The sequence below is a fragment of the Pelophylax lessonae genome (assembly GCF_965119305.1).
Source record: "Pelophylax lessonae genome assembly, chromosome: 8".
Taxonomy (NCBI): domain Eukaryota; kingdom Metazoa; phylum Chordata; class Amphibia; order Anura; family Ranidae; genus Pelophylax; species Pelophylax lessonae.
Window position 1 is genome coordinate 138407352 of NC_138775.1, and position 24267 is coordinate 138431618.

The 24267-nt window shown below is 45.5% G+C and overlaps 1 protein-coding gene across 1 annotated transcript in view; it reads left to right on the forward strand.

Annotated features, from left to right (window-relative positions):
• Positions 1-1215: 1215 nt before the first annotated feature.
• Positions 1216-24267, forward strand: part of POLR3H (RNA polymerase III subunit H) — a 53279-nt gene continuing 30227 nt past the window's right edge. Inside the window, exons 1-2 of the mRNA XM_082265119.1 lie at positions 1216-1365; positions 11392-11488. Of these exons, the coding sequence (XP_082121245.1) occupies positions 1255-1365; positions 11392-11488 (208 nt within the window). The 5' untranslated portion in view covers positions 1216-1254. The remainder of the gene's footprint in view (positions 1366-11391; positions 11489-24267) is intronic.

The window sequence follows — 24267 nt, forward strand, 5'->3', positions numbered from 1 at the left end:
CTTGTCTCTATTTGCATTTTCATGAATGTTCTTAGGGCCAGTTCACACCAAACCATGGTGCAGTAAAATTGCTTTCCATACGCGTTTCCCACACCACGTTCAAACCACACTGCACTTACGATCTGCTGCAGTTGTCAGGCAATGCTAACACTCCAAAAGCAGGTCACAAACGCAGTGCGTTTGGTTCACTGAAGCGCATGGTAAAGAAGTACCATTGCAATCCAGTTACTTTGCATTTTTAAAGTAATGCATGCACTACTTTTTGCTGCAGTCAGCGCAATTTCAGCTCAATCAAAAGAATGGGATGAAGTTGCGCTGCCCCAGGATTGCATGTGAATTGCACAGGAATGCACAGCGCGTCCCTGTGCAATTCCTGCTGGGAAACGGCCCTTATTGCAGATCCCATATTACTGTATTACCCAAACAAAATTCTGTAACACACTAAAACGTGCAGTGTGTGTTTGAAAAATCCTGCCTGCCAGATACATTCTACTGGCTCTTTTTTTATTACAACTAACCATTGTACAAAGATGAATTCAAACATTGATTGCAAGTGGCTGAATGCCTGCTGAAAGATGGCTGAATACCTGCTGAAAGATAATCCAATAATCTTTAGCACAGACATCCAGTTCCTAACAAAAATATTAATAATAAAAACATTGTATTTAACTTGTTGTCATGTAAGCATTCAAAGCATAGAAATATAAAGAGTGATGGCCACACTGCTTATATGTAGTCATCTAAAAGAAGCACCCCCAAAATGTTTTTCCCCTCTAGTTCTGACCAATGCTGTACCCCTAATATTGTACTCTATTAGAAGATTATGTTTCCATTTAGAAATGTTGAACTGCAGTTTCCGCTACTTAGACCAATCTTCCAGCAATCCCAAATCCCTTTTCATGTTACAAACATCTACAGGAATAGTATCTACAAGTACTGCTGCACACTCTGTTATCATTTTTTTGCCATTATCCCAAAAAAAACTCCATATCTGAAAATGATGTATATAGCTGGGACTTTCATAGGCACTAATTGACCAATATAGCATTATAACAAAATAAAATCGCAAGTTACTTTATTAAACACAAAGATAAAAACATGTAATCTGACCAATTTAACAGCATTGTTGTAGTGTGTTCTTGCACCTTTTACTAAATAGACACTAATGTTGATTTGTTGAGATATATGGGATACTGTATGTATTGAGTAATTTGTCTTTATTATTTTGATCTGCAGTCTTTGCTGTCATCCACCATGTTTGTCCTAGTTGAAATGGTGGACACTGTACGGACAACTCCTTGGCATTTTGAACGTAAACTAAATGACTCCATTGCAGAAGAACTAAACAAGAAATTGGCAAATAAGGTAAGCAGAATTGGGTTTAAAAAAAGCAAAATCGAAATCTTCATAAGTAAACATTTTTATATGACCTATTTTGGGTTTTGCATTCTGACAAATGATAGAACTGTTTAGTCATTCTTACTAAATTAATAAAGCAAATGTATATATCTAACCAGGCTACATACATTGTCTCTAATATACAGTAGCTCACAAAAATTAGTACACCCCTAATATTTTTGGAAATATTTTATTATCTTTTCATGTGACAACACTGAAGAAATTACACTTTGCTACAATGTAAAGTAGTGAGTGTACAGCTTGTATAACAGTGTAAATTGGCTGTCCCCTCAAAATAACTCAACACACAGCCATTATTTCTAAACCGCTGGCAACAAATGTGAGTACACCCCTAAGTGAAAATGTCCAAATTGGACCCAAAGTGTTAATATTTTGTGTGGCCACCATTATTTTCCAGCATTGCTTTAACCCTCTTGGGCATGGAGTTCACCAGAGCTTCACAGGTTGCAACTGGTGTCCTCTTCCACTCCTCCATGACTACATCACAGAGCTGGTGGATGTTAGAGACCTTGCGCTCCTCCACCTTCCATTTTGAAGATGCCCCACAGATGCTCAATAGGGTTTAGGTCTGGAAACATGCTTGACCAGTCTATCACCTTTCCCCTAAGCTTCTTTAGCAAGGCAGTGGTCATCTTGAAGGTGTGTTTGGAGTAAGGTGTGTTTGGAGTCGTTATCATGTTGGAATACTGCCCTGTGGCCCAGTCTCCGAAGGGAGGGGATCATTCTCTGCTTCAGTATGTCACAGTACATGTTTGCATTCGTGGTTCCCAGTGCCGGCAGCACTCATGCAGCCCTAGACCATGACACTCCCACCACCATGCTTCACTTTAGGCAAGACACATTTGTCTTTGTACTCCTCACCTGGTTGCCGCCACACACGCTTGACACCACCGGAACCAAATAAGTTTATCTTGGTCTCATCAGACCACAGGACTTGGTTCCAGTAATCCATGTCCTTTAGTCTGCTTGTCTTCAGCAAACTGTTTGCGGGCATTTTTGTGCATCATCTTTAGAAGAGGCTTCCTTCTTGAATGACAGCCATGCAGACCAATTTAAGGCAGTGTGGTCTGAGCACTGACAGGCTGACTCCTTCAACCTCTGCAGCAATGCTGGCAGCACCCATACATCTATTTCCCAAAGATGACGCTGAGCATATGCACTCAACTCCTTTGGTCAACCATGGCGAGGCCTGTTCTGAGTGGAACCTGGCCTGTTAAACCGCTGTATGGTCTTGGCCGCCGTGCCGCAGCTCAGTTTCAGGGTCTTGGCAATCTTCTTATAGCCTAGGCCAGTGATGGCGAACCTTGGCACCCCAGATGTTTTGGAATTACATTTCTCATGATGCTCAGCTACATTGTAGAGTGCATGAGCATCATGGAAAATGTAGTTCTAAAACATCTGGGGTGCCAGGGTTTGCCATCACTGGCCTAGGCCATCTTTACGTAGAGCAACAATTCTTTTTTCTCAGATTCTCAGAGAGTTCTTTGCCATGAGGTGCCATGTTGAACTTCCAGTGACCAGTATGAGAGAGTGAGAGCGATAACACCAAATTTAACACATCTGCTCCCCATTCACACCTGAGACCTTGTATCACTAACCAGTCACATGACACCAGGTAAGGAAAATGGCTAATTGGGCCCATTTTAGACATTTTCACTTGGGGGTGTACTCACTTTTGTTGCCAGCGGTTTAGACATTAATGGCTGTGTGTTGAGTTATTTTGAGGGGACAGCAAATTTACACTGTTATACAAGCTCTACTCTCACTACTTTACATTGTAGCAACGTGTAATTTCCTCAGTTATGTGACATGAAAAGGTATAATAAAATATTAACAAAAATGTGAGGGGTGTACTCACTTTTGTGAGATACGGCGGTATGTTAATAAACATGTGCTTGTATGTATTGACAGTCAAAATTACTCTGTTTGGTGTATCCACCATTTGCTGATGGAGAAAGCCAACGTTGTAACATTATTTAAAAAAGGGCCGAGACATGTATACCTGGAAACTACAGACCAGTCAGCCTAACAACAATAGTGTTTTGGAGCTATTGGAGGGGATGATAATGGATCATATCCAAGAAATTGCAAATGAAAACAGTATCATTGTTCTTGCCAGACCAACCTGTTAACATTCTATGAATAAGTGAGCTGCCACTTAGATAAAGGTAGGCCTGTGAACAGGGTATACCTGGATTTTGTGAAGGCACAAAACCGTCCCCCATAAATGTTTACTTTACAAACTGAGGTCTGTAGGCATATACCATAGAAAACTGGTTACAGGGGCATGTCCAAAGAGTGGTGAAAAATAGTAAGTACTCAGAATGGACTGATGTGGTAAGCAATGGACTGATGTGGTCTGTCCTGGGAGCAATTCTGTTTAATTTATTCAAAAACGATATAGAGGTTGGTATGAATAGCTCAATCTCAGTGTTTGCTGACAATACAAAGCTAAGCAGTGCGATAGCAAGATGTGGAACCCTTACAAAAAGACCTAAATAAAATAATGGGGTGGGCAACTACATGGCAAATGAGGTTTAATGTTGAAAAATGTAAAGTAATGCATTTTGATGCTAATAACACAAACGCAAGTTACTTGCTAGGGGGAGAACCTCTGGGGGAATCCAGGATGGCAAAAGATCTGGGGGTCCTAGTAGATGACTGGCTCATCAATGACATGCAATGCCAAGCTGCTGCAAGCAAAGCACAATATTAGCATGCATCAGAAAGGGGATATACTCCAGAGATAAAACAATCATTTTATACATTACCCTTCATGAATATAGGGTAAACCCCAAAACTCTTGGGTTTCAGTTACATTTTGACTATTGAAACCAGATTAAAAAATAGATATCTTTTGGTTTACAAGCATGTAGGTAGAAATACATGTTTGGAGACTACCACAATCCCATTACATAGTTTTTGTTCCAAAACAATTGCTCTAAATGGCTAAGGACTTGTAATACAATTTATTTGTTTCACAAAGGGTGGGAACTAGCTAGCTAAAGTTTCTTTGAAGTAAAATCTTGATTAAAATTCAAAATAGTTGTTCACATAGGCTCGTCTCTTCCAGTGTTCATTTGAGGAAAAGGCCGAGATAGCAATCTGTACAGCTGGAGGTGTAAATGGCATTTGAACAGAACATCTGTTACACAATAGGACTTCTAACCTATACATGCAATATATTTGCTTAATCATAAATACATGTTTGATAATCCTAAATAATTAATAAAGAAAATGGGTACTCCATTTACCCGATTAATACATTTAGAGACAACCATAATTGTTTTTGTTTTTGATAGCAATTGGTAATTTTATACATCAAAATAGCATTAATTTGATCATAAAATATAATTAATAGATTGCCGATGTCCTAACGTTCCATATCCAGATAATTGTTTGGTTTAGGAAAGATAGCTCTTCCCGGAGATGCAGCCTAACTTGTTGGGCAGTTTTCCTTTACCTAACTGTGAAGCTATTCATAGCTTGAACAAGTTGAGATCTTACAATAGTACTGGACAGTCTATCCAAGCTGAACTGAATGAATCCGTGCGTGGGTGAAAAAAAAAAAACTCCTCACCAATAGCAGGCAGCCAGCACTATACCCTGATACAGCTTATACCAACATAAGAATGAGTGAAGCACTACAAATAATAAATGCAAGAATAAAAAAAAAAAAGAATTGTGAATTCACACAGTGCATATGTTACACTCACATAAAATCATATGAAGCAGTTTTGGTCTTTATAACTATGGTGACAGTGCAAATGAACACTATCATATAATATGTACAAAACAGTATATCTAACGTTAAATATCTTTATCTTTGATATTATTCATTTTCTGGCTAGCTGCTTATGTACCTTAGAAAGTCTTATATATTTTTTTTTTTTTTTTTTTTTTCCAAATTCCTTTATTTGTAGCAAAGTTTCACATATGTAACATACATGGTTTTGTCAGACTACAACAACAATAAAACCGTTTATTACAAACCGTAAGACAAAAGCGTATAAAACAACCATATCATCTGGATAAACCTTTTCATGGGTTTACAGAGTATGTGATAAGTTTATATAGGGCAGGAGGCCCAAGGAAGTTCGGACCGATTGGTCTCTGACTGAGTTAATTATATGTTTGATTATATCATGCAAAGGGGGGGATAAGGAGTGGAAGAAGAGAGAGAGAGAGGAGGAAAAAAAAGGGGGGGGGGATTAGAATCTGGCAGAGAACGCTTCCCTTCTCCTGTAATTCGGGGCAGCCGCCGAGTTTGGGTGTGTGCGGCTGAGGGCCGGTGATACCTATAGGCAAGGTAGGCGCCCCCCTAGAGTGCAGATCAGTCGGGGGTGCTGTGCTGGCATGCTACTGGTGTGTTAAGCTCTGGAGCCAGCGATGTTTGTCCTCTGGGACTTCTGGCCGGGTTCAAAGGCGCAGATGCGGGCACGGGACCTGCGGACTGCGGCTGGCATGAGGAAGCGAGCCAGGGCCACCACTATTTGTCTTTAGGCCAGGTCCAGACGTGCACGTGCAGGCCTGCAGACCACGGCTGAGTAAATAGGTAGGGAGGCGCCACAATAATCTCCACCCTGCCACCTTCGTATACATGGGCAGGGCAAAGGGGGCGGAGACAGGTGGCGGAACCAAGGGGGACAGCAAAATGAGGTTTCTCCTAGGGTGTAAAAAATCCTTGCACCAGTCCTGCAGGTATGCCTCAGTGCCCAAGAAGTGTCGCCATGGCCTTCACTTGTCTCTAAAGCATTCTTCAGCATTGTGTAGGGTAGCAGTCAGCTCCTCTCATAAGGTGTATTACATTGATTTTGGAATACCACAGACCTCTAGTTGGTGGTTGGGGTTGTCTCCATAGTGCGAGTATACATGCCTTTTGCAGCGTTAAGTAACTGCATTGTAAGAGATTTTCTTTATTTCCGGAGGGGACCCTTTGGCAGGTGATGCAGGCACGCCGCTGGGTTGCCCTTTACATCAACAGACGTCAGGTGTTTTATAGTGGATGCCACCTCATCCTAGAAAGGCCCCAAAGCAGAGAAAGTCCAGAAGGTAAGGAACAATGTGCCCACCTCCAAGTTACAACAGAACTCAGTGGTTTTGTTGTCCATCTTATGGAGTAGGGAGGGTACTCTGTGCCATCTTGAGAGAATTTTGTAGCCAATTTCCTAATATTGGTTCGCTATGGAAGATGTATGAGCAAGCAGGAAAATTTTCTCCCATTGTTTAGGTGTAAGTTTTAGATTTAAGTCGGCTTCCCAGTGGCGGCGAAATGTCAGTTGTCACTCATCTACCGAGGCCATTAGGTAGCTGTAAAGCACGGCTGAGGTATATCTGACCGGTTCGCCTTTTCTACATAATGTTTCAAATGGAGTCAATGCCCGAAGGACATAGTTCACTTTCTGAAAAGACTGTAGAAAGTGTCTTAAGTTGGTTGGTGCTTAAGGCATCAAGGCGGGGTTCCGAGAGCTTGGATATATCTGCGAGGGATGGGATTTCCCCTGTGGCCATACGTCCACGACTTCCCTTGTTGGCACAATGCCCTAACCCTACTGTTGGTGAAGCTGGAGGTGAAATCTGGGTTGCCAATAATGGGCATCATAGGAGACGGTAACTTCGCTACAGTTGTGGAGCGGAAAATGGCTCTAGTCTCCTTCAAGGTCACGTCAATCAGGGGGTGGCTCTGTGTGTCCCCAGGGGGCAGGGAGGTAAGCCAAGGGGCTGACCTGAGGGGAACAGAAACATCCTCTATCTCCATCACTACCCACTGCTTAGAGCCTCTGTTGCGATGCCAATCCACCACCCTTGAGAGATGTACTGCATGATAGTACTTAAGCATATCAGGGAGGCCGATTCCCCCTCTATTGTTGGGAAGCGATAAAATCTGTAATTTTATCCTCAGGGATTTGTGAGACCAAATTAAGTCTCTGAAAAGGGACCGTAACTGTTTAAAGAAAGTAAAGGGAATGCTAACTGGCAGCGCCTGGAAGACGTATAGAAGCCTGGGGAGAACAGTCATTTTCAGGGAGTTACAACGGCCAAACCATGTCATGGTTAAAGAGTGCCACTGCTGAAGTTCCGACTTAAGTTCTTGGAGCATGGGTAACCTATTTGCCTCAAATAGGTTTGCAAGATCAGGTGTAATGTTTAACCGCAAGTATTTTATCGATTTATCCACGCAATGGAACAGAAAGAAGGGCTGCAAATTATGAACGTCATGGTCTGGGATTGTGATATGTTAGGCAGCGAGAGTTGTGGATTGGATACAAAAAAGATCAGGTCATCCACATACGCTGCTACTTTGTGATGTCCTGGAGGCTTCAGTATCCCGACTAATATTAGGGTTGCTTCTGATGGAGCAAAGAAAGGCCTCCAAGGTCCAGATGAAGATCAGGGGCGACAGGGGAAATAGGACAGGGTGGCATGCATGAAATGCCAGGCCACCCTGTCAAAGGCCTTCTCAGCGTCAGTGGAGAGCAGGAGGAAGGGTTGCCTCCGACATGTGTGCGGCATGAATTAGGTTAAAAGCCCTTGTTGTATTGTCTCTTGCCTCACAGGAAAGCACAAACCCCGCCTGATATAAGTGGATCCATTTCTGGAGATGTGGGAGAAGCCGGTTTGCCAGCACAGCACTTTGGCGAAGAGTTTCAAATCTACGTTGAGTAAAGCAAATTGGCCGGTTGTTCACGCACGGAGCCGGGTCTTTCCCTTCGTTATCGGTGAAAAAGAAGCTCTCAAAGTGACCACTGCCAACTGTCCGCCTCCAGCCAGGGAGTTATAGACGGCCATGAAATGAGAAATCTGCTTATCTGAGAAAGTGTGATAATATGCCAGTGTAAAACCGTCGGGCCCTGGGCTTCTGTGGTTTTGTCTGTCATACCAACTTGAGTTCTTCTGTGGTAATCACTCTTAAGGAGTTACTGATTCCTGCCGGGAGCGTAGGCATCCCTGAGGATCGTATGTACTCCCTAGATAACATCATCCTGTTTTCGGTAGTCTCAGGGGACAACTCGGTATGTAAGTTATACACACCCCTGTAATAATCACAGAATTCAGTTGCTATGGACCTGGATGTGTGAACCGTCATTCCCTGTCTGGTGTTAACGTGTGGGATAAAGGTTTTTTTCTTTGGTCTACATAAGAGTCTTGCAAGCATAGAGCCAGGTTTATTTGAGCATTCAAAACCGTGCCGTTTGGCCCAAGCCAGAGGCTGTGTGGTCTGTTGGTAAAGTAGGCCATTTAATTCCTCCCTGACCTTCAAGAGAGCCATATGATGGGCCTCTGCCAGAGATCTCTTATGTAAGGAATCCAGGGTGTGCATTTGAGCAAGCAGCTCATCAACTCGCTTGTGTCTCTCTCGCTTCTTCTGAACACCTATGTGGATCAGGGTGCCCCTGATCATGCATATGTGCGCTTCCCACATATGGATATCGGATTCTGAGTCGAATCCACATTCTCAAGGAAGAAGTCTGCGAGGGCCTTTTCGAGTTCAAAGTGAACTTCTGGGAGCTGTAATAGAGATTCATTCAATCTCCAGGTTGGAGGTCTGGATTAAGCCTCTCCCAACGTCAAGGTTAGGTGAATGGGAGCATGATCAGAAAAGGAGATGAGGTCAATTCGGGAGGAGGTGACGGATGACAAGTCTTTGTGTTGGATCATAAAGAAATCTTTAGGGTGCATAATTCTCCATTTGTCTACCAGGTTTAGCAAGGCCAATTCATATTTCAATCTTTTAAGGTGCGACTAGGAAATATGCGATGTGCCTGTCAAAACATCCATTAAAGGCTCTGAGGCAAAAGTAAAGTCCCCATCCATCAAAAAGGTACTCTCTTGGAAGTCTAATAAGATGGGGATCAATGGTCTAAGGAAATTGAGATGATCCGAATTCGGAAAATAGACATTAACCAGAGTAACTGTGATATTACCAATTTTCCTTTTCAGAAGCAAATAACGGCCCGTGGATCAGCCTGTTCCTCCAAAAGGTTCCAGGGAATAGTTTTGGCAATTAAAATGTTGACTCCCTTCGACCTGGAAAGAGGCGAGGGGGCGTGATACACCCAGGGAAAATCCCAGTTGTATAATTTAGGCACAGCTTCACACTTAAAGTAGGTATCATGCAAGAAGACCACCTGAGAGCGAAGCCTCTTCAGATCCAAAAGGAGCCTGGACCGTTTTTCAGGCGTGGCTAACCCCCGGATGTTGAGGGATGTGAATTTGATTCCGTGTTCAGGCCACCGAGACACAGAGGCCATGGGGGACACCATCCTGCCTGAAAATTTAAAAGGCAAAATGCAGCGGGAGACGTGCGGTTGGGGAGTCCTAATATATACACATCATGCACTGAAATAATCAGTTGGGCTCAAGGGACAACCCCGTGATACGTCACGAAGGACAGGGGCCCACTTAAGGTCGCCCCCATGAGTCCATGTAGAGAAATATTAACCACACCGTTACCTTAGCAAACGGCAACATGTACTATAACTATAATAACTAATGTATTCAGAGTCCATGTCCGCCCATGGGGACCTGCCACGTCCTCCTGTCAGTGAAATATGATGACCCCAGCATGGACATGGAGTCCCAGCAATCCCGTACACTGTGGCACAGTGATCAACTTAGAAGAAATAATGATACTCCGTTAAGAACAAAACTAACTGTGTGAATATGAATGCAGCGTGTATTTTTTGCATCCTGTTACCATTGTACTGCTGTGATGGTGATCACGTGATGCACTAGCCCCAGTGTCCCTGATCACGGCCACGCCAGCCCCGGTGTGCCTAATCACGGCCACGCCAGCCCCGGTGTCCCTGATCACGGCCACACCAGTACCGGTGGCGAAGATAAACGGCACTTCTTTGTTAACAAGTGATCAGCTGTGATTGGACACAGCTGATCACATGGGTAAACAGGCACGTCATCGGCTCTTTACCAAGATCGGGGTCGCGCTATGTATTTGCGATCGACAGGCTGCGCACCCCCGTGGGCGCGCGACCACGGTGAGACTGGGCGTCATCAGCCAAGAACAAGACGATCCCACCTGCTGCCATTTGTCCGTGGCTGGAGGTGGTTAATATAAGATGAACACTGATACACAGTGCTTTATGGGTTTGCTCTAAAGAGAGCAATAAAGAAGGTTTTTTTTTTTTTCAGACTCCCTTTTATTATACCATAGGGCTTTATGAACAGGATTAGGCAGGGAGTAGGAAGGAGGTATATGGGTAACTAACTCTTAGTACTGTGTGTAAATTTGTAGCATTATCTGCTGAGCTATGTACACAGGCTTTCAAGAAAAGCAGGTAGGGATAGATGACTTGGTAAATATTTGTTGTAGTTAAAGCGGAGTTCCAGTCATTTTTAAAGTTATTAAAAGTCAGCAGCTACAAAAAGTGTAGCTGCTGACTTATAATAAACACACTCACCTGTCCCACGATCCAGTGATGCACCTGCCCGAAGCCTCGCTCCTCTCCCTCGCCTTTTCCTGGCATTGTTATCACAAGTGTGGGCACCTGGATGTGACAGCTTGCAGCTTCACTGCCGGGTGCGCACTGCGCATGCGTTAGTCTTGCTGCGCCTAATCAGTTGCCGGGTAATCTTCTGGGACTTGTGACGTGTCCCAGAAGATTGCAGGGAGGGAGGGGGAGAGGAGGGCTTCCGCTCGATCTGCCTATGCGGCCCGAGCAGAAGTGGGAATGGGTACCTGTCAGAACTAGGTACTCTCTTCCCCCCCCCCCCCCCCCCAAAAAAAAAGACATGACAAATGTGACATGTAAGGGGGTAAGGAGTGCTTAAAGTGGAAGTTTCACTTTTGGGTGGAACGCCGCTTTAATAGCTGAGGTTTTATCATACCCTATTTTCCCATGCGAAATTTAAAAAATTGACGGACTGCATCTGTATTTGTACATACTGAATAGTGATATCTAAAATTGGTTCAGATATTGATTTATACAATGTAGTGAAACCTATTCTTTCTAGGTTGTATATAATGTGGGTCTCTGCATCTGCCTCTTTGACATAACAAAGCTGGAAGACTCCTATATTTTCCCTGGTGATGGAGCGTCTCACACAAAAGGTTAGTTCTTAGCATTATTATTTTGTGTTCTTGCCCTTCAGAAACCAAAATGAAGCATAGAATTATTTACTATTACATGAGTTTTATTCTACTGTTTTGTGTCAACTTAAGTTCACCTTACAAATTTAAGTTTGGACCTCCTAATTGGCCTTTAATATGCGGCATACAGTGCTTGACCAATGTGGCCGCGCATGGGAATGAAAAATCTATCCAAACAGAGTTTTCCATATTCTGTGGGAAGGATTGAAATTTGTTTGCATGTGGTTGCAATATCCAAGCAGAAACCAGTCGTAAACAAAAATACTGGCCAGTACATGCCACTTATGTCTCAACTCCTTTGGGCTAGTAATATGGCTCCTTTTTTTTTTTCGTTTACATTCTTTTTATCTACAGGGATGGTTGTTTTTATGTCCACCAAGATTCTGGGAGATGGGGAGAGGAGCTTAGAGAACAAAACAACAACCATCCTATTACAGGTAATGTGTGACATTGTAAACTCAAGGGGCTTAGTAGTAGTCGCAGATTCAGAGATACCTCAGTCTTAAAACCTTGGTATTTAAAGCCATGGTGTTTAAGTAAGCAACCATGAAGCAGGATGGTAAATCAGACGTTCAGAAGATCAGACAATCTGGAAGAGTCCACAGAGTGTCTGCTAGGAATCTTACCAGGTCAGTGTCAGAGAGTAGAGAGGGTATTAGCTGTGCTTTAGTCTGAGGTGACACAAATTTTTCTAGAGAAACCAGATCCAGTCTTGCTGGGCTATGAGGTGTAAGGAGCAACCATTCACATACTTTCTATGTGTGTATGAGGTGACCGTGCATGCACCATCCACAATGGGAGGAGCTATGCACAGTTTTAAATCTGGCATATTATTTTATTTGTGCATGGTAAGCTGGTTTCTACTAGAGCTAGTAGTTGCTGTAATGAAGCTGCGCATGTGAGTGTACGACTTTATTAATGTATTGTGAAGGTCCAGTTCATATAGATGCTGTTGGTGTGATAAGACCTTAAAGTATAAAGCTAATTGTTATCTTTTGTACTACCTAGTGGCGCTGTCCACGAAGTACACAACTTCCTAAAATACAGTTGTGCTCATAAGTTTACATACTCAGACAGAATTTACGATTTCTTGGCCATTTTTCCGAGAATATGAATGATGACACAAAAACTTTTCTTTCACTCATGATTAGTGTTTAGAGAATGGAAAGAAGGGATTGGACTTTATAGGCACCAGTATTAAAATTGTATATTCTTTATTGAAAAATTCACAAGAACACATTAATAACAAAAACACAAAAGAGGGATATAAAAAGACCAACATATATACATAGATTGCAATAAGGCGGCAAGGCCTCAAAACAGTTGTGCAAATCGCATAGCCTGTCAAGTCTTAATAGTTGTAACAACAATCACAAGTAATACAAAATGACCTGTGTTCATGAGGCGGCCCTGGAGAAGGAATGACCGTCTCCAAAAGGTCGTCTGTACAGAATGAATACACAGATGTTAGGTTGAATCCCAGCTGCCCTACATGTTTCGCTTAGCCTAGTAAGCTTCTTCTGGAGCATATGGTGAGAACAAACATCTGAGAGAGATTTCAGGTGAAAGAACCTTGTAATAAATCAAGCCTTAAAGGCTGGAAAGGATAACGAGGGGGGTCGGTACGCTGTAGTTGGAGCAGAGAGCCTAATAAAATTGCCAGGAATAACATAAGACAAGGTACTTCATGTAACATGAGTATAGAACAAAGTAAGGGCTCGTTGTTATGGGAGTCCGATCCCAAAATGGGATAGTGTAGAACGGCCGAATGGAGAGAAAGCCCCGGCCTGCAGACCCAAAACAAGGACAGGAGAGGTGAATACACCTCATATGCCTAAGACCCCTGTGTGTTCAGGCATGTATATGCTACCGCTACAGCGACCGTATGTATACCCCCCCCCCCCCCCCCGGATGGGGATACCGCCATTATTAATATACTCATGTTACATGAAGTACCTTGTCTTATGTTATTCCTGGCAATTTTATTAGGCTCTCTGCTCCAACTACAGCGTACCGACCCCCCTCGTTATCCTTTCCAGCCTTTAAGGCTTGATTTATTACAAGGTTCTTTCACCTGAAATCTCTCTCAGATGTTTGTTCTCACCATATGCTCCAGAAGAAGCTTACTAGGCTAAGCGAAACATGTAGGGCAGCTGGGATTCAACCTAACATCTGTGTATTCATTCTGTACAGACGACCTTTTGGAGACGGTCATTCCTTCTCCAGGCCTGCCTCATGAACACGGGTCATTTTGTATTACTTGTGATTGTTGTTACAACTATTAATACTTGACAGGCTATGCGATTTGCACAACTGTTTTGAGGCCTTGCCGCCTTATTGCAATCTATGTATATATGTTGGTCTTTTTATATCCCTCTTTTGTGTTTTTGTTATTAATGTGTTCTTGTGAATTTTTCAATAAAGAATATACAATTTTAATACTGGTGCCTATAAAGTCCAATTCCCTTCTTTCCATTCTCTCCACTTTGCAACTCAGGATGTGGCACCCTTAATTAACCCTCCCTTTTGTGCTCCTAGACACCCTGCGACCTAGGAGCGCACATACAAATCGTTTTGCATGATTAGTGTTTGGCTGAAGCCATTTATTATCAGTCAACCGTGTTTACTCTTTTTAAATCATAATGACAACAGAAACTACCCAAATGACCCTGATCAAAAGTTTACATACCCTGATTTTAGTCTGATAACATGCACACAAGGGGTTTGAATGGCTATAAGGTAACCATCCTAACCTGTGATCTGTTTGCTTGTAAATAGTGTGTATGTATAAAAGATCAATGAGTTTCTGGACTCCTGACAGACCCTTGCATCTTTCATCCAGTGCTGCAGTGACGTTTCTGGATCTGCGGGAAAAGGCAGTTGAACTGTATAAAAAGATGTCCAAGGAATTGAGAATGCCAATCAGCTCTGTTCAAACTCTAATCAATAAGTGGAAAATGAGGGGTTCTGTTGAAATCAAACCACGGTCAGGAAGACCAACTAACGTTTAAGCCACAACTGCCAGGAAAATTGTTCGGGATGGAAAGAAAAACCCACAAATAACTTCGTGTGAAATACAGGACACTCTTAAAACTTGTGGTGTGGCTGTTTTCAAGATGCACAAAAAGGAGGCACTTGAAGAAAGATGGGCTGCATGGTCGAGTCGCCAGAAGAAAGCAATTACTATGCAAATGCCACAAAGTATCCCGCTTACAATACGCCAAACAGCACAGAGTCGAGCCTCAAACCTGGCACAAAGTCATTTGGAGTGATGAGACTAAAATTTAGCTTTTTGGTCACTACCATAAATGCTACATTTGGAGTCAACAAGGCCTATGATGAAAGGTACACCATCCCTACTTTGAAACACGGAGGTGGATCGCTGATGTTTTGGGGATGTGTGAGCTACAAAGGCACAGGAAATTTGACCAGAATTGATGGCAAGATGAATGCAGTATGTTATCAAAAAATACTGGAGAAAAATTTGCATTCATCAACCCTGAAGCTGGGCATGGGACGTACTTGGACATTCCAACATGACCATGATCCTAAACACAAGGCCAAGTCAACCTATCATTGGCTACAGCAGAATAAAGTGAAGGTTCTGGAGTGACGATTTCAGTGTCCTGACCTCAATATCATTGAGCCACTTTGGAGAAGATCTCAAATATGCCGTTCATGCAAGACAGCCCAAGAATTTACAGGAACTGGAGGCTTTTTGCCAGGAAGAATGGGCAGCTTTACCATCTGAGAAGATAAAGGGCCTCATCCACAAATACCACAAAAGACTTCAAGCTGTCATTGATGTTAAAGGGGGCAATACACAGTATTAGGAACTGGGGTATGTAAACTTTTTTGACCAGGGTATTTTGGGTAGTTTGTTGTCATTTATAATTTAAAAAGAATAAACACAGTTGATTGGTAATAAATGGCTTCAGCCAAACACTAACCATGAGTGAAAGAAACATTTTGTGTTATCATTTATATTCTCTGAAAAATGGCCAAGAAATCATAAATTCTGCCAGGGTATGTAAACTTATGAGCACAACTGTATATTAGTCAGTACCCCATCTAATATTTTTGCATTTTACACCATGTTCTTTTTAATAGCTGATTTTGTGTTTACCACATTTGAAGTATTTCTGTGTTTTGGAGCTCTTGCTTTTTATGTGAGCATTTGATTCCATACCGGAGTATTTCAGAAAAGCAATGGTTCTTCTTTTTTTACATTAGTCTGAATAAAAGTAAAGTCTTGGTGCCCTAAAGGCATAATAATCTATGCCTCATTGCATTTTTTCTGTTCCTGTTATGATCCTGCTTTTCATGTTGGCTCCTAACTAGTAGTTGTGATTTTATTTCAGGTGGTACTATGTATTTGATATTATGTTTTATTTATATATATATACAGTAGCTCACAAGAGTGAGTACACCCCTCCCATGTTTGTAAATATTTTATTATGTCTTTTTTCATGTGACAACACTGAAGAAATGACCCTTTGCTACAATGTAAAGTAGTGAGTGTACAGCTTGTATAAGTGTAAATTTGCTGTCCCCTCAAAATAACTTGACGCACAGCCAATAATGTCTAAACTGCTAGCAACAAAAGTGAGTACACCCCTAAGTGAAAATGGCCAAATTGGGCCCAAAGTGTCAACAGTGTGTGTGGCCACCATTATTTTCCAGCACTGTCTTAAATCCTATTAGGCATGGAGTTCACCAAAGCTTCACAGGTTGCCACTCGAGTCCTCTTCCACAACTCTATGACGACATCCCGGAGCTGGTGGATGTTAGAGACTTTACGCTCCTCCACCTTCTGTTTGTAGATGCCATACAGATGCTCAATAGGGCTTAGGTCTGGAGAGATGCTTAGCAAGTCTATCACCTTTACCCTCAACTTCTTTAGCAAGACAGTGGTTGTCTTGAAGGTGTGTTTGGGGTCATTATCATGTTGGAATACTGCCCTGCGGCCAAGTCTCCGAAGGGAGGGGATCATGCTCTGCTTAAGTATGTCACAGTACATGTTGGCATTCATGGTTCTCTCAATGAACTGTAGTTCCCCAGTGCCGGCAGCACTCATGCAGCCCCAGGCCATGACACTCCCACCACCATGCTTGACTGTTGACTGTAGGCAAGACACACTTGTCTTTGTACTCCTCTCCTAGTTGTGGCCACACACGCTTGACACCATCTGAACCAAATACGTTTATCTTGGTTTCATCAGACCATGGGACATGGTTCCAGTAATCCATGTCCTTAGTCTGCTTGTCTTCAGCGAACTGTTTGCGGGCTTTCTTGTGCATCATCTTTAGAAGAGGCCTCCTTCTGGGACATCAGCCATGTAGACCAATTTGATGCAATGTGTGGCGTACGGTCTTGGCATTGACAGGCCGAACCCCCCCCCCCCCCACCCCTTCAACCCCTGCAGCAATTCTGGTAGCACATATACGTTGATTTTTCAAAGACAACCTCTAGATATGACGCTGAGCACGTGCACTCCACTTCTTTGGTCGACAATGGCAAGGCCTGTTCTGAGTGGAACCCATCCTGTTAAACTGCTGTATGGTCTTGGCCACTGTGCTACAGCTCAGTTTCAGGTCTTGGCAATCTTATTGCCTAGGCCATCTTTATGTAGAGCAACGTAATTTTTTTTTCCGCTTTCGTTCATTATGAACACAGCCTTATCTTCTTGACCATTGGGTTATGCTGCCCCCTTCAGGTGTAGGATACTAGGCCACTTAGCAGGAAAAAGATTGACTACGCTTATGAAGCAGTCCCAGGGGTTATACTCTCCATAGGGACTTAGTTTTTTTTTTTTTTTTGCCTAGTTCCTTGCTGGAATCTCTGGTCCTGGCGATTTTTTTTTTTTCTTTTCAAATGGAATTTTTTCCTATATTTTGTTCCTGGGAGAATCTACAATCAATTGCCGGACTGGGCGACGGACTGGATAATTTGGATCCAGAGGGTCCCCCCAGTCTGGCCAGCAAGCGCGTGCAAACTGTTGCTCCGTGCTAGATCGGCTGTGACATAGCCCCACTGACTGGGGGCTGGCCTGCGAGTTAAACATCTGGTGTGGACGCATATGACCTGGCCTCGGCCTGAGTCGGTGTGTTTCTCCTGGCCGACAGCACCCACATTACGATGGAGCGGTGGTCGGTCTGCAGCCGTGCCCACCCTGTTCCAGGTATGGTAAGCAGTTATCCCCCTCTACTCCTGGAGGGTTTTGGGGTGGACTGTGGGACCCAAGGTTCCCCCCCCCCCCCCAGCCCCTCTAAAATGTTGGTGATCACTGTGGGTCTATTGCCCACCCCCCCCCCCCCTCTCTTAAGGGGAGCTGGTTGGAGTTGCTGCTGACTGGGTTTTTCATGGTGGGGTTGAGCAGGGTTCCCTGCCACCCTGGGGGTTGGTGACTGGGGCAGGGATGTCCTCTGGGCTCCCTGCGGCGGTTGTTGCGCTGGGGGGGCGGATAGTTTAGTATTCGTGGATACGTGCCCCGCACAGCCGGATCCGGACAGAAATTTGGGCCATGGCTTTGCGGCCTACTAGTCGAAAACTACGTGAGGCGGCTCCTGTGAGGGTGGCTGAAGCCACTGCCTCCCGTTTGGGCATCCGCCCACCCCTCCACTGTTCCTGGGTGGTTGGCTCCGTTGGGGCTTGCATCCAAGCAGCTGGACGTCCATGAAAATTACAGCCTACGAGGCCATTGACCTCCTACATTGGGGGGGGGGGCGGCACCAGTGCGTTTAGCTTAAGCCCCCACTCTTTCTTTCGGCATCTGCCAAGCTGGGTTCTGTGCACTTGTGGTTGGGCCTCCCCAAAAATTTAGGCCGTGGCTTGGGACCTGCTAGGCCCTGTGGTCAGCATGGCACCTCCATTGGAAGGGGTGGCATTGTGGGGGTGCTTAATCTTTTTTAAAGGCAGTCTTGCCACCATTATTGTGTGGGGCATCTGCCTCTTTTAGCTCTGTGGGACCATCAAGGTACCCTGCCTGCGAGTCCGCGTCACGGCGGTTGACCCCCTTTTAGGGGGCTATTTCCTATTATGCTCTCCTTTTGGAGGGCTCGGAGGGTGACCCCCTTGTTTTTTTGCAAGGTCCAGTAGGTGGTCCATTCGTGGGCCCTTGGTTGGCGTCCACTTTGCGGGATCGCAGTTGGCGGCCTCCCCTAAATATGTTGATCTGGGTGAGTTTAATATATAGTGACCCTACTGGGTCTGCATCCACGCACCCTGAGTGCTCGGATAGTGAGGATGATTCCTCTGCTCCTATAGCTGCGCATGAAAAGACGCTGGTGGATGCACTGTTTGTGTCAGTGCATGACACTTTAAAAATGGAGGTTGCGGCTGATGCAGCGTCGGAGGCGCCAGTCCCTTTTGGCAACCACAGGCCCTCCAAAGCAGCGAGGGTGTTCCCGTTTCTGCTTACTGACAACATTATCACAAAACAGTGGGGTTCTTCAAATCGCAGTGTTTCCTAAGCACTTTTTCCTTGCAGTGTCCTTATGAGGATTAACTGCGTTTAAAGGTGCACTCAGTTTCCAGGTTAAAAAAAAGCTTCCTTCGTTCCGGTTGTGGAGTCCCCCGGCCCTTTAAATATCCAGCGGATAAGAGGGCGGAGGCTTTGCCCTGACATATGTTCGCTGTGGCTGGTTCTGCACTTAGGCCAGTATTTACTATTGCCCTGGTGTCGCAAGCTCTGACTGAGTGGGCTAGACTTTTATGTTGGGACTTAGAAGGGAAACTGCTTCCCCCTGTCTTGGCAAGCTGGTGGATCAGTAAGTCCATGGGCTACAGTTTATCTTTGATGCCTCTTTGGATGTGGCTCCTTTGATTTCTAGGCTGTCTGTATCAGCAGTGGTCCTTCGGCATATTATCTGGCTGAAATACTGGTCTGTAGAACAGACATCTAAGAAGGCCTTATCTGATCTCCCCCTTGTAGGGGATTGCCTGTTTTGGAGCTTCCTTGGATGACATTGTTAAGGGTCTCACAGGGGAGAAGAGTACTCTTCTTCGGCCGGCTACCAAGGGCAAGGAGCCCTGTTATAGACCCAGGCCATTCTCCTCGGCTCATAAGAGTTTTTTTTTTTTTGTCCCTCATGGTCTCAAGATAAGGGATCAAAACTCAGGGCCTCCACCGGAGGTTCCAAGAGGACCTGGTCTAGCAAGCCACGAGCGGGCTCTTCCAGACCTGCGGACAAGGCTGCCTCTGCAAGAAGGGGCACCCTCACTCATATCTGGGGTGGGGGGTGGGGGGAGACTTCATTGGTTTCCGGATCCGTGGACCTCCCTGGTATAGGACACATGGGTCCATGAAGTTATTCAGTTAGGCTACGAGATCAAGTTTGGTTTTCCCCTTCCAACCTGCATTTGTCCCAAGTATCAATTACGTGTCTCTTTGGGCTAAACAAAGACTTGTTTCTTCAAGGGGTGATTGTTCGGATTCGGAAAGTTTTCAGGGGTTTCTACTCAATCCTTTTTACGCTTCCCAGGAAGAAAGGCAAGGTACGTCCAATTCTGGACCTCAGGGCGCTAAGCTGCTTGTGTGAGTACAGCAGTTCCGCGTGGAGTCCATTCACATGGTAGTGACTTCCCTACATCAGGGGGATTTTTTCTTGCTTCTATCCACAGCAAGGATGCCTACCTGACACTTTCTAATATGTGCTGGTCACCATTGCTTCCTCTGTTTTGACGTGGGCGAGGAGCATTATCGGTTTGTGGCGTGGACCTTTGTATACGCCTCTGCTCCCTGGGTCTTCACAAAAGTGTTGGCCCTGGTGCTGGCATTGATTGAGTCAGTGGGGAACCACAGTACTGGGGTACCTGAACTATCTTCTGCGAGCGGAGTCTCCAACTGCTCTGATGGAAAACTGGAGATTGCTCTGCGAACTGCGAAGTTTGCTTGGATTCTGCACCTTCAGTAGTCTGCTTTTGGTTCTGTCAACCAAAACGGAACTGTTAGGAATGCTTCCTGAGCACACTGATGTGCTGTCATGATTCTGCAATCCAAAGGGTTAACCTAGAGCAGACTGATTGCAGTAATTGGCAAACAGGCTGCCTTATTTAAACAGCTCAGAAGCACTGTGTCTTCGCTGTCTTGTCTGCAGCTCTTCCTGTGTTCCTGAAGCCTGCTTCCTGTTACCTGTTTGATATCCGTTTGACCTTTGGCTTGTTCCTGACCTTGTTGACCTGCTGCCCGTCCTAAACCCCTGGCTTGTTTGACCATTCTCTCGGATCTCCCTTGTCTGCTTATCTGCCTTCGGATCTTGACCGGTTTCTCCCTTGGTGGGGCGACCCTGAGGACTGCGACCTGGTATCCACACGCAGCAAAGTCCATCCTCACCACTAGAGGCCCTGGCGAAAACCGGTGGATACTTAGATTCCGCACCTCAGGTTAGCCTGTGTCACTTACCTTGGGGGGTCCCGTCTAAGCTCCGCCCTCCAGCACCAGTGGGGCCTTCCTCTGCCATCAGGCTACCACTTGTATCCCTAACAGTACAAGACAGCCATGACGGAGCCTGCAAGAGAAGCCTCACCTTTGGAAGAGATCTGCCAACACCTCGCAACCCTGTCTCAAGCCGTAAAGTCGCTTCAAAACGGCTACACACAGCTAGAGGAACGGTTGCGCTCTACGACACTTCAGGGGGGTCCTCCTGTATTATCTGCTTCCTCTCCTGCTGCAGCACCCTCTGGACCTGCTTCTGGCCCTACCGTAGTGATGCTGCCACCAGAACCTCGAGTTCCTGCTCCAGAAAAATATTCCGGGGATCGCGGTAAATTCCGCGCATTTCGCAACGCCTGCCAGCTGTATTTCTCCCTGCAACCTCAAACCTTTTCTTTGGAGACCACCAAGGTGGGGTTTGTTATCTCCCTGCTCCTAGGCGAACCCCAGTCCTGGGCTCATCGGCTCCTTGAAGAGGGCAGCCCCCATTTAAACTCCTTACGGTCATTTTTTGAGGCCATGGCACAGCTCTATGATGACCCGCAGCGATCCTCCACCGCAGAAACTGCGCTTCATGTTCTTCAGCAGGGTCGCAGGCCCGTAGAAGACTACGTCACTGACTTCCGCCGCCTCAGTTCCGATACGTCCTGGAACGAAGCAGCACTCCGGTATCAGTTCCGTCTCGGTTTGTCGGAAGGACTGAAGGACGAGCTGGCGCGGGTAGGTGTCCCCGACGCCTTGGAAGATTTGATTTCCCAGTCCATTCAAATCGACCGGCGGCTACGGGAACGCAGAGCAGAACGATCTCCGCAGCAGTTCAGACCAGCCTGGACGCTACCAGTTGCTCCTCCTGCATACTTTTCTTCCGCTGGGTCAGCTCCTACCAACCCCGCTCCTGCTGGAGTCGCCTCAGATACGCCCGAACCTATACAACTTGGGATCATACGGCCTGCTTTGTCCCCGGGGGAGAGACGCCGTCGCCAGTTGGGTAACCTGTGCCTGTATTGCGGTGAAGCTGGCCACTATGTGTGCTCCTGCCCGGCAAAATATAATAAGTTCCTGCAGGCCTTACCATCCAGTTCTGTGGCAACTGTTACCAGTTCCTCCCACCTAGCCTTTCCTGTGTCATTACAGCTTCAGGAAGGACCCGTCCCAGTTACAGCAATCATTGACTCGGGAGCCTGCCGTTGTTTCATTGATCGCTCGTTCGCCCTGCAACATGGCGTACCTCTCCGGCTCAAGACCCAGGACCTCACCATCTTCCTGGCTGATGGCTCCCACATCAAATCCGGGCCCGTGACCCAAGAAACTTTTCCCCTTTCTATGGTCTCCTCCTCCGGCCATAAGGAACTGATTATCTTGGATGTTATCAAATCCCCCTTATTTCCCATTATCCTGGGATTACCGTGGTTGCAAGCACATAACCCACAAGTCAATTGGATCACAGGCACCATCCAGTTCCCATCTCTGTACTGCAAGAATTCCTGTCTACCCACTCCTCCTGAATTCCCCAAGACTCTGTTCTGTCTTGAATCTGAACCTGATGTATGTTCTGTGGTGCCCAAAGCATACCATGATTTCCTGGATGTATTCAGCAAACGGGGAGCAGAGACCTTGCCCCCCCACCGTCCATATGACTGCCCCATCAACTTGCTCCCAGGAGCCGAAATCCCGTTCGGCCGGATCTACCCACTTTCTGAACGTGAGCTGGACGTCTTAAAAAACTATGTAGACGAAAGTCTGAAGAAGGGGTTCATCCGTCCCTCTACCTCTCCAGCAGGGGCAGGTATCTTCTTCGTAGAGAAGAAGGATCACACTCTCCGGCCATGCATTGATTATAGGGATTTAAATAAAGTTACTATTAAAAACCGTTATCCCCTTCCTCTAGTCCCCGAACTCTTTCAGAGACTCAGATCTGCCGTCTTGTTTACTAAGCTGGATCTTCGTGGGGCGTACAACTTGGTGCGCATCCGGGAGGGCGACGAATGGAAGACTGCTTTCCGCACTAGATTCGGACATTTTGAATACCTGGTAATGCCATTTGGCCTTTGTAATGCTCCTGCCACGTTCCAACACTTTGTGAACGACATCTTCAGGGATTAATTGGATATCTTCGTCAACGTATACTTGGATGACATCCTAATCTTCTCAACATCCCTAGAGCAGCATCGCGAGCACGTTCGAAATGTCCTCGGTCGCCTTCGCCAGCATGGTCTCTACGCCAAGGCCGAGAAGTGCGTTTTTGAGCAGAACAGTATCCCGTTTCTGGGGTTAATAATTTCCACAGATGGAATAGAGATGGATCCTCAGAAGGTCTCTGCCATTCTGGACTGGCCACCTCCATCAGACAAAAAGGGAGTACAGCGCTTCGTTGGCTTCGCCAATTTTTATAGGAGGTTCATTAAGGGGTTCTCCAACATCATAGCCCCTATTACTCACCTTACTAAGAAGAATGTCCGCTTCCAGTGGACCCCAGAGGCTCAGTCCGCCTTCTCGGTTCTTAAAAAACATTTTACCTCTGCCCCTATCCTGAGTCACCCGGATCCTGCCTTACCCTATCTCCTGGAGGTAGACGCATCGGAAGTTGCGGTCGGGGCAGTCATCTCCCAAAGACAGGGAACTAAAGACTTAACTCACCCAATAGCCTTCTTTTCCCGGAAACTCTCTCCTGCGGAGAAAAATTATGATGTCGGGGACCGGGAACTCCTGGCTATCAAAGCCGCTCTCGAAGAGTGGAGATATCTACTGGAAGGAGCATCACACCCGATTCTTATATTTACCGATCATAAGAACCTTGAATACTTAAGATCTGCAAAACGACTTAGACCCCGCCAGGCCCGATGGGCACTCTTCTTCTCCAGATTCTCGTTCCATATTACCTATCGGCCCGGGTCGAAAAATGTCAAACCGGATGCCCTGTCCCGGATGTTTGATAATCCTAAAGAAGATTTGGTACCTGACACTATCCTGTCAGAGAAAAACTTCCTGCTCCTGCTCACTAGCCTGAAATCCCATCTTGAGCAAGCCTCTGCCAACATTTCCGGTCCTCCTGGGATACCCCTGTCACGCAAGGATGGTTTGTTGTGGGCTAAGGACAAAATCTTTGTCCCAGAGGGAGTCAGAGTTTCGGTTCTAGCTGCCTGCCATGACCACCCTCTGGCTGGCCATTTTGGCGTTCATAGGACCCTTGACCTCATGCAACGCACCTTCTGGTGGCCTGAAATGGAAAAAGACTGCAGAAGTTATGTGTCTTCCTGTGTTTCTTGCTCCAGGAGTAAAACCACCAGAAGTAAGGCGTGGGGTCTCC